The sequence below is a fragment of the Acanthopagrus latus genome, chromosome 1 (genome assembly GCF_904848185.1).
Source record: "Acanthopagrus latus isolate v.2019 chromosome 1, fAcaLat1.1, whole genome shotgun sequence".
Lineage (NCBI taxonomy): Eukaryota > Metazoa > Chordata > Actinopteri > Spariformes > Sparidae > Acanthopagrus > Acanthopagrus latus.
In genome coordinates this window covers 14,521,851-14,532,246 of record NC_051039.1, presented here as the reverse complement: position 1 = coordinate 14,532,246, position 10,396 = coordinate 14,521,851, and the positions used below count along the sequence as shown (strand labels likewise).

General features: G+C 39.2%; 1 protein-coding gene across 2 annotated transcripts; it reads right to left on the bottom strand.

Annotated features, from left to right (window-relative positions):
* Positions 1–209: 209 nt before the first annotated feature.
* ankrd49 (ankyrin repeat domain 49) lies at positions 210–9,558 on the bottom strand. 2 transcript variants are annotated; one of them, XM_037102239.1, is made up of 4 exons: positions 9,420–9,558; positions 7,360–7,587; positions 2,256–2,733; positions 210–1,863 (listed from the first exon to the last, which is right to left on the bottom strand). In XM_037102239.1, exons 2-3 carry the CDS (start codon positions 7,579–7,581, stop codon positions 2,257–2,259), a joined length of 699 nt encoding a protein of 232 aa, XP_036958134.1. In that variant the 5' UTR covers positions 7,582–7,587; positions 9,420–9,558; the 3' UTR covers positions 210–1,863; position 2,256. The 2 variants fall into 2 exon arrangements, with proteins under 2 accessions (XP_036958134.1, XP_036958143.1); XM_037102248.1 differs by having other exon boundaries at positions 210–1,860.
* Between the last annotated feature and the right edge of the window lie 838 nt (positions 9,559–10,396).

Genomic DNA, 10,396 nt, shown 5'->3' with positions numbered 1-10,396 from the left:
ACCAATGTAATTAAAAAATGAATCTATGTGTGAAACTGACAGCTGTTGTGACATGACTGGAATTATTAACCTCAAACATAAGCCTCCATACAGGGTCTTTAAGTAATTATTTCCCAATCTCATATTAAAGATTAGTTTTGAAATACAATCTGCTTTCAGAAGCATCGTGAGCTGCTGTATAAATACACAGACACACACACACACACATACCTCAGCAAAGCTAAATATTTTATTTCAGAGCAGTCAGAGCCTGTTTTAGACTTCTTCTCAAGGACTTGTTTGAATCTTGTGTGTGTAATTTCTTAGCTCTTAAAATCCTTGAGTCATTCATCTGAGGACCTGGAGCATTTAAACGTTCCCTTCTTTCAACTCCAACACGATCGGCAGTGATGGACTTTGATAAAAAAAGAAATCCCCTCACTGTGACCTCCTCAGAGTTTCAGAAATGTGTTTCATGGCAAGAGGTGCGTAGCTGCTGCATAATGTTGCACACAATTCTCTATTTTTCTGAGATTAAGCACAAAGAAGCCAATCAAACAGAGGCAAATCTGTGAGGCGCGTCTGAGGGCCAGCGTTAACTAAAAGTATAGAAGGAATGTAAAACTGAGAAGAATTCATAACGTGACATAAATGTCAAGGACAAGGAATCGATATTGAGAGAGACACAAAATATGAATAGCTCAGCAAATGCACTGATATAGAAACAGCACTAAATGACCTATGGTTTGTAGGAGAGGGTTACAGAAGCTGTCTTCCGCTCTGTAATGGATCATGGTGATATGATCTGTAGGTATGCCTCTGACTTCACCGTTTATCATTCTGCCCGCAAGATTTTTGTTCTCTGTATTTTAAATGGTGATGCCGATAGCACACATCCCTGAAAAAAAGTTGGATGGTATTCTGTCTCTGACCACGACAGGCATTTGTATTTGTTTATCTATAAGGCGCTTATGTGAATCTTGCTGCTGTATAAATGTGCTTCGCTTCAGCGGTCCTCTGGTTCTTATCACACTTGCTCCAATAAAACCGGCTGTCACTGCAAGTCCCTCGAGTTTGTACTGAACCTGGCAAATCTGCTTTTTGAGTTTCTATGTCCCAACTGCCTGGGAGTCATTGCAGAGCTCCCTAAAAATGAATACTGTGACACTATTTCAATCCATAATCATAAACCAATAAGCTTGCATTTGCAACCATTTTAATTGGGCGAGGACAGAAAGAGAGTGAACAAACTAGTTAGGAGGGCCAGCTCTGTCCTGGAACAGTCCGCTGGACTCCATATAGGTGGTGGGTGAGAGGAGGATGTTAGCCAAGCTGTTAGACCCACTGTTTAAGAAGAAGCACTACCACAGATCATTTATCCCCAAAGCCATCAGACTGTTTAACTCCAGCACTACCTGAACTATCACTTTGTCACTCACTTGTTTTATTTTTGTAAATATTTCATTGTATTCTGTGTTTTTGTATTTTTTTTTCTATTTAACTTTGTGAAAATTTTTCTGATTCCTTTTCCTGTACTGTTGCATCTCGAGCTGTTGTAACAAGTGAGCATCCCCATTGTAGGATAAATCTACACAATCTAATCTTAAGCTTCTACACACTATCTATATTGATATTTGTATTTATGTACTTCTTTCTTTAAAAATTATTTTTGTGTCAGACAACTCAACACATTAAATTTGATTGTGGCCAATTTAACGTTGAAGTGCTATAAAAAGCTGTGCTGTGGGGTCAGCTATATTTATGATTAAAAGTGATGACAGAGTAGGTCAGAAGCAATAAAACATCACCATGCATACACTTGTCTTCTCTTGTCTTCCATCTAGTTTCATGAAAATAGTGCCGGTAGCTTTTCTTTTTTTCCTGCTGAGAGACAAACAAACCCAAAAAGAAATATCAAAAAATCAAAGTCAATGGTAGGGGAAACTTTTCTGCAATGAAAAAGCTATCTATCTAAAATAAGTCCAACCGCTGCTTACAGAGAGAGTGGGCCGAAATGAAAAACAAGTGCGTTCTTTGTGATGTTCAAAAAAGATGATTAGATGATTAATTATTCATAATTCATTAAGTCTAGAAAACACGCATTTCATTGAGATCATGGCCACTAACACAGCTTCGGGGCAGTTGGGGAGACGAGGACATATTGGCAACAGTTTCATATATAAATACAAGTTCAAGTAATGAATGCCAACTATACAATGCTTGAGTTCATGTCGTCTATGTGCACAATGTCTGCAAAATTCTTCTGTCCATTGTACCTCATGACATGGGCACCACATTGACACAGTCTTCAACCATCTCAAACAGGAAGTGATGCGGGCCACTGCGTCGTGCCACCTCACTGGCTGTCTCCCCGCTGCTGCTGCGAAGCCCCGGCTTCAGGTGTCTCTGAGAGAGGAGGAGCTCTAACGTGTTGGCCGAGTCGGTTTTCACAGAGCTGGCGTGGGAAGCAGCGAGGTGCAGCGGTGTGAGCCCGCCATTGGTCTGGGCGTTCAGTTCTGCTCCGTGTTGCAGGAGGAGGCTCACCACGGTGATCCGGCTCCAGCGGCAGGCGCTGTGAAGTGGCGTCCAGCCGTCGATGGTGCGAGGGTTGACCCTTGACCCTGTGGAGAGCAAAGCAGACACCACATCGACATGGCCGCTGTACGATGCGCGGTGCAGTGGAGTGTAACCGTCCTCATCGCAGCAGTGCACGAGCGAAGGATCAGCAGCTAACAACTTGTGGACTGTCGGAAGCTGAGAGACAATCACAGAAACGCAGGAGGTCAGGAGACTACAGAGAAGACCTGCAAGACAATTTATAATGAAGACATCCTGTAATTGGAATAAGTATCCATTATTTTGACATGATAAATCCCTTTCCAGCTTTTTTTGGTAATTATTATCTTCCTGGGCTGGACGTGGCCTGGGGAGCCACCAGTTTGAGACCCCTGTTTTAGACATGTTGGCAAAATTTTGTCGATAGCTTCTTTCATTAAACCTTCCCTGCAGGTGTACCCATCTCTCCTAAAGCTCCAGTCACTTCCGAGCTTCGTTTGCCGAGCTGTGAAAATATTAATTACATGTTACATCAGCATCTCCACCACCTGCTAATGTTTTTCGACTGATGGAGTTTGATTTACATAACTGCTGCTTCTGATGTTGATGGCAAGGGATCTAATGTGGTTTCCTCGCCTTTGCCACGACACAAGTAACATGGCCAAGCTGAGCGCAGGCTACCAGCACACTCTTGAGGATGTGCATGCGTGCAGTAAGCATTAATGTATATTACTAGCTGACGATGCTGCTGTTGTACTATAAGAAGGATTGCACAGAGGAGAAGACTGCCTTTCCTACAGAGGGAGGAAATGTACTCAACATATTTGAACAGCAAGGCCTAATGACATGAATTAATTTGGGTGAAAATATTCTTGAGTACCTTTTAATTAAATTAGTGGGAACATGGTCAGCAAAATACACATCAGTTAAGGACAATGTCAAAATGCTTTCAGAGAATTAGAGATTAGAATTAGAGATAACAGGTGAAAGTGACAAGTATATGACTTCCCTGGGATCAACTTATCCTGATTTAACTGTAGTAAAGAGGACAAAAATACTGTATAATCTGTCATTAAAAGACACTGTAGAGGCTCTTGAATCAATCTAAATGCAAAGTCACTGCACAATAAACAATCACAAAACACACCCTGATACAAATAACGTGCAGAACTAAACAGACATAAAAGCTGTTTCAGGTTTCGGGGTGCATTAATGTGTTCACTCCTGTGAAATGTTCCTTCTGAGCCACTTATTGCCTCATAGTATGCAAAGTCACACAGCTTCCATCATGCAGCCTAATTTCTGCATTTAATTACAACTAAACTTTTCATTTTGTTGCAAAGGGCCGCTGTGTACTCTGCACTTTATTTACATTTGATAGACTTAAATGACGTTCTATGAAGATTTTATCTTTTATTACTTTGGCAAAGTAAGGCTGTTTTGAAAAGACTACAGATGTAATACACGTCCTCTGCTGTGTACAAAAACAGCAAGAAACATAAAAAAAGACTCATGATTTCTCTTTCTTTGGTAGAACAAGCTCTAATTTAGTTCTTAAACACCAGAAAAGATAATCAAAGCCCGAAGGACACAAAAGAGGATGTCAAACATAATTCAGTCATGCTCCATTGAACAACATCAAAGAGTTCACTTAATTTTGCATAAATACGACTGTGAAAATAAAAAAAGGCAAAGTGAAAACAGTGCACAGCTGTAGTACATTTTTGCAACATGGTTCTTTCTTCTCAAAATGTTAGTTATGTCTTTTAGAGCTGAAGCGATACGTCTCTTAACTGATGGACATCCTCTCCAGTGTAAAGATTTTTACTGCTGTTTTGTTTTATACGATTGTATCTTTGGGATTAGGACAGGGAAAAAAAGAGATTTGATGATGTCACATTTGGATCTGACAAACTGTGAATTTTATCACCCAGCACCAGGTTGGACATGTGCTAATTATTCTAATCAATGAGCTCAAGACGTACAGACAAGTGTGTGCGTTTGTCTCGTGACTCATTGATTCATGTGTTCTCTTTGCAGATAAAAATATGTCTATTCTATTATCAACAATAAACACTTCAACGTGTAAATGTAGAATGAGGCAACACTGCTTATTTATTCCAAATCAGAATTCACAGCAGCACATTTCTCACAGGCACTTTTATTAAGCTCCAACGATTCTTCTCTTAATGTAATACACTGATAAAATCAGAAATGACGGACGCAAACAACATTCAATTCCCTTATACTGGTAAATAATAATTGCGTGTATTTTGTGCACTCAGAACCGCTTTGAAAAATTCTGGTTAGTGTGAGTGAGGGCCATGTAGTCTGTGGATTATCATCCTGTATTCACAAACTAATTTCCCTAAATGCTGCACTTCAATTCAGCCTTTTCTTTTCTATTAGTGGCATAAAAACGTGTGACTAATGTATATTGTAATAGTTTGTGTGGGGTCCTTCATGCTCAAATAAAAACTGAAAAGAATTCTCAGTGACCTGCTGATTTCACTCAGCTCTTTAAGAAAAAACAAACAAACCTGCGAACCAAAGGTGAAGGTCTAACTGCTATACTCTATACTCTGCTTGTGATGAGTAATTGCATGCCTCTGATTCTGACCTCAGAAATAAACATTCGCTGTCATTTAAAAGCCAGTTCCTCCACTTGAGTATTTAGCTCTATAATTCAAATGTTTATACCGCAAAAATGTTTGATACTGATCGACTTTCCTGCCTGAAATCACAGCTAAGTGGTTACTGCTCTTAGAAAGTCCTGAATGTAAGCGGCATCAGTTCTGACTAAAACATGAGCAGTGACAAATCCGTCAACCATTGCTTTAAAACTGACCTCTGCTTTTTAAAACAGATGTTTTACAGTAATGAACAGGTGTGCAAATTCAAGTCTGACACATGCCCAGCCAATGACACCAGCCACAATTTAAAAGAAATACATGGAGAGGCTAGAGAAAAGAGGAAAGATCGAGACGTTTAACAGTGCTGATGATGCACAGGATGTTGTTTGGGAGCAGGAACAGCAGAGGAGAGTGTGAGTGCTGTTATTAAGATGATAGCAGAAAAATAGTAGGTACAGTGAGTGATATGTATATGAATATGTAGCAGAATATTGCTATAATATACTCCCGGATTTAAATTAATAATTTGTTGAATATTTTATTGAATATTTGCTCTTTTTGTTTGCCTTCAAACATTGTGTCCATCACTTCAGTCATGCACTCTTTTATTATTTCTGCATGGAGAGAATGGCTTCTTGTGCTCAGCCAAAATCCACACCATTCGATTTTATTGTCTACTTTACTATTATTTATATCTTTACCTTTATCTCTTGTTTCCATTCATGCTATATTTCTATTTCTACCTTGCACGGAGCATCTAGAACAAAAAGAATTTTCCCCCCAGGGATTAATAAAGCATTCTGATTGTGATTCTGATGATGATTCAGAAAATGTGTTTCTTGTCCCTGAAGGCCACCGTAGCTTCTGGTGCTTCTCCAACGGCTTTGGATATATTACACACTGTACCTTTTAAAAATCACATTATGCTGATATCAGTGACTGATACGACTGCTAGCACCAGTGCCACTTTTGGAAAAGTCAAGCACTAGAGATGCAGTGTGATTAGGGCAGGGCAGGGCTCGACAATAAGGGATGCTTGGGGCAAGTGGAATGCCACGAGCATGTGGTGCAAAACAATTAAAAATCTTGTTTATTGCCAGGGCTGATGATGGAAGTGGCTACTGAGTGTGCCTTTTTGCTTCCTTGTCATGTCTGTTGAAATGCTGTCAGCAGTTTGTTTCTTCACATCTATGACAAAAAGGTCAGTGCTGAATATCTGGTCAGATTCTTGTTTATGTATTCTTTCATTCTTCATCCCTGATTTAATCACATTTCTGATTATTTTGCACACACAAATACAATCAAATTTCAATGCTACAGTGTATGTCAAAGCTTTAAAAAATACTTAAGCGTGAAGGCTAGCTGAAACCTGTAAAGACCAGGGCAACCACACATGAAGACTAATTCTGCCAACTTGAATTGATTTTTTAGTTTTTTAGAACAAAACTGACAACTAAATACACAAAAGACACAAACAACACACTGAATGACTCAGTAATTACTGTGGAGTTCTGGCAGTGAACAAGCTTTCAAGTACCTGTCTCTTGCTCTTCTACCAAAACAAACATGGATGTTAACCAGCAGCTCAATCTGTTCATTTGCAGTATAATTTGTGCTAAATAGACCATCAAGGGTGGAAAAAGCACAGAGTTTTGGTAAGGTCCTAATGGAGCTGTGAGGGCGATGCAGACTTTATCGTCTTCAGTGGTATAGGGAAAAAGTAAGCTAATTTAAGATAAATCCGTTCATTAACTGGTATACTGCATGTCTCCTTCTGTGATATCAAACATGTTTTGAAGATCTTTATGAGAATATCTGGCAGCAACTGGATCTGATTTAAGATTAAAAATCTTCACATATCACATATTTAGATATTTACCTGCCCGCTATCAACACTGGACCAGTTCACCAGACTATGTCCAACTTGGTCCAATCAGCCTGCTTAACATGGGATCATTCTCGCCAAGTGGCCATAAATATTATGCCAAAACTTTTCGTAAGTTACAATACTTGGCATCCCGTTCTGAGAAAATGTAACATACTGTTCTGTATATTTCATGTTTTGATCAGAAAGAGAGAATGTGCGGTAAATAGAGGAGGAGGGATAACGACAAAGAGACTGGAAAGTTAAAAATAATGAGCTGCATGGGTGGATGCTGCAGCTGTTATCTCAGAACAAAACAACACTTACGCGATTGTTTTCCGCTGCCCACAGAATGAGTTCTTTTGGTTTGTCTTTGAGGGTTTCCTCTTTTTCTAGATACCACTCTTCACTTCGATCCCCCTCATCCTCTTCTTCCACCTCTTCTTCATCATCCTTGCTTCCGGTCCACAGGCTGCTGGCCCCTCGGGGGATCAGATGTCCATGTGTATTCAGAAGCTCAAGCTGGTTAAAGTCTTCAGGAAACTCCATCACTTGCTATTTTTTTTTGTTTTTTTTTGGAAAATCCAAGATAAAGAAAGACAGAGATGTTAGACATATTTTGATCCAAGGTTCTGAGGTTGATTAATGAACAGTTTAGATGAATATTAACATTTAATCCTTTGCTTGTACCTGGACTGAATGTCAAACAACCCCCCACCAGGATTTTAATATTCACACTGTCTGTGAAAAGCTGAACTGCCTCAGGATGTCTTACAATACTAATGCGCTGCCTTGACTCTGAATAGTGTCAGACAAGTTGAAAATCTAGTCATAATATTCATTACTATTAATTTATTCATACGAGTTTCCCTTTAAATAACAAAAAGCACATTTTGTGGTTTGGTTTATTACCAAGCTCCTATAAGCTGGAATTCATTCCAAAAATTCTCCTGAGAAGTGACTGTGCTTACTCTGCTCCCAATGTGATGTTTACATTCAGCATTATAAAAATCAGAAAAGCTTCTTGGCTTTTTTGGGGGGGAATTTTTTTCCTTGTGTTTTAACTTTTTGGATTGATTGACAAAAAATACATAATAAATAAATAAATAAAAAAATAATTGACAACTATTTTAATGATCGACTAACTGTCCTTTTTAAAGCAGAAATGCCAAAGCTTCTCTTTTTCTTGTTTCTGCTTGTTTGCTTTTCTTTGTTGAACAAATAAAGCCATGATGTTGCCAAAGGATCTGCAGTGTTTCCCACACATTGACTAATTTTTGGCTGTGTGCCACAGAATCCAGAACGACAGGCATAAATTGCATTTCGTTTTGTTTTTTTCACACTTAAAAACGCAGCATATCCATTCGGCTGCATTTCTATTCCCTGCTCTCAGTCACTTAGTTTGTCCGTCAGTATTTCACTAACCCTAACCCCTAACCCTGCACATGTTAAGTCAACAAAAGCAATTTGGCTTTGTATTGTTGGCTAGATGTTTCGGCTAGATTTTCTTTACATGCCGATAACTGATTATGTTAATTTCCCATTATTGGACCGATCATTTATCCATCCAATGTATATTGTGCAGCCCAAGTTTACAGGAAATGGGGAGGGGTTGTTTATTAAGATATAAATAAGCTTTAATCATTTATTTTTTGTTTGTTTACATTGATTTCACTGATTATCAGTTATAAGAAAAATATTCAACTCAACATAAGCAGGGATATGCAATTAAAGTCGAATGAAATGTGTTGCATTATTTAAGGGAGCAATAATATTCACAAAAACACTAAATATAAATTCAGATATGTCACAAAATAAACAATCAACTGAAAAACTAAATCCCCCATATGCCTAATTAATTTTGAGTAGTGTACAATTGCATAAATTGGCTAATAATATCATTATCAGAGAGGTAGTGACGCCTTTTCTTTTCCCTTTAGAAAGATCGGGAAGTGCGGTTGAGACTGCAGAGTCTTTGGGAAGGGAAGAGAGAAAATGACTTGTGAGTCGGACCGAATGACTTGAGGCAGATGACTGGGACATTGCGGGGGAGTAGTTACTGTCAGTGAAGAGGGAGCAGCTAGCGTTTGTTTTAGCTAGACTGTCAACGGTGAGGCGCTGTAGCCAGCGTGAAGCTAAATAACGTGAACTTGAAAGTTGCATTAATGTGCCTCCCTTCACGACATTTACATTAGCTACCGCTGAACACGCTAAGCGAAGTAACGACATGTAGCTGCTGTCACGTCAGAAGCTAAACGACCGTTGAAGCCAACGGTCACATTTACACAACAACAGTAGAGGTCTACGTTAACGTCTCGGGTAAAAACGTTTACGCAGCGTTTTCTCTTCTCTTGTCAATACGACAATTATCACAAGCTTTCACTCACCTTTTCAGTTTTGCGGGTTCACAACAAACTACAATCAGATGTAGTGACGACGTATGGGATATGTAGTTCTTTATCAAGTAAGCGAAAGCGCGGATAGTTATTAAAAGACATCATTACCCACAACCCCACTTCTTTTTCTTCTTCTTTGGCTCTATTTCCGGTAGCGCATATGCTGGACCCGCCTGTTTCTGCCATCTAGTTAAGGGCGACAATAAAAGCAGAAATTAATTTTGGAGACAAGAGAATGTCACATATTCACATATAGCACATCACAAAACACACACACACAAAACAAAACCACAGACTAGAGGAAAGAGAAGGATGTCTGTTTACACATTGCATGAATTCACATCAGCACAGAACACGCACACTCTCCATTTGCACTTTTTACACACTCTCTTCCTATTGCATATATACCCATACAACATCATTAATTCTATTGCATTGATTATTTTATTGCACTCCTATTATTCCATTGCACTTCCCTATACCATCGTTGCACAGTCCCTTTATGAATCTCTCACACACTCACACACTCACTCTCTCTCTCACGCATACACACACACACACACACACACACGCACACACACACACACACACACACACACTGTCTTGCACTATTTAATAATGTAATAGAGGTAGGTATGAAGGACACTTTATATCTAACTTGCAGTTTGGTACCCTATACCCTTTTCCTGAAGACAACAACTCAAATTCGCTAGAAAGAACATGATTTGGATCACCAGCGATTTTGTGGCCTTGCCTCCTCACCGTCTCCTTAAAGATTTCCTGGAGAAAGGATGGGGGGTGGCAAGCCGATTATTTTTCCCACTGGTCCAATTGGATTGATTCCGTATCTTGTAAGTGATTCAATCGATGCCCTGTAGATCAACAAAATAATTTCCTTATTAACACTATGTAGCCTGAGTCTACATAAAAAGTGCAGACGCTGCCATGTTTTTGAGCATATTCTACCT

What these genes read in the sequence shown, in the direction of transcription:
- ankrd49 (XM_037102239.1), bottom strand. Translation starts at nt 7,581, where the DNA reads ATGGAGTTTCCTGAAGACTTTAACCAGCTTGAGCTTCTGAATACACAT. An exon ending in GGGCAGCGGAAAACAATCGC is followed by an intron (nt 2,734 to 7,359) that starts GTAAGTGTTGTT and finishes ATTGTCTCTCAG; the next exon opens with CTTCCGACAGTCCACAAGTT.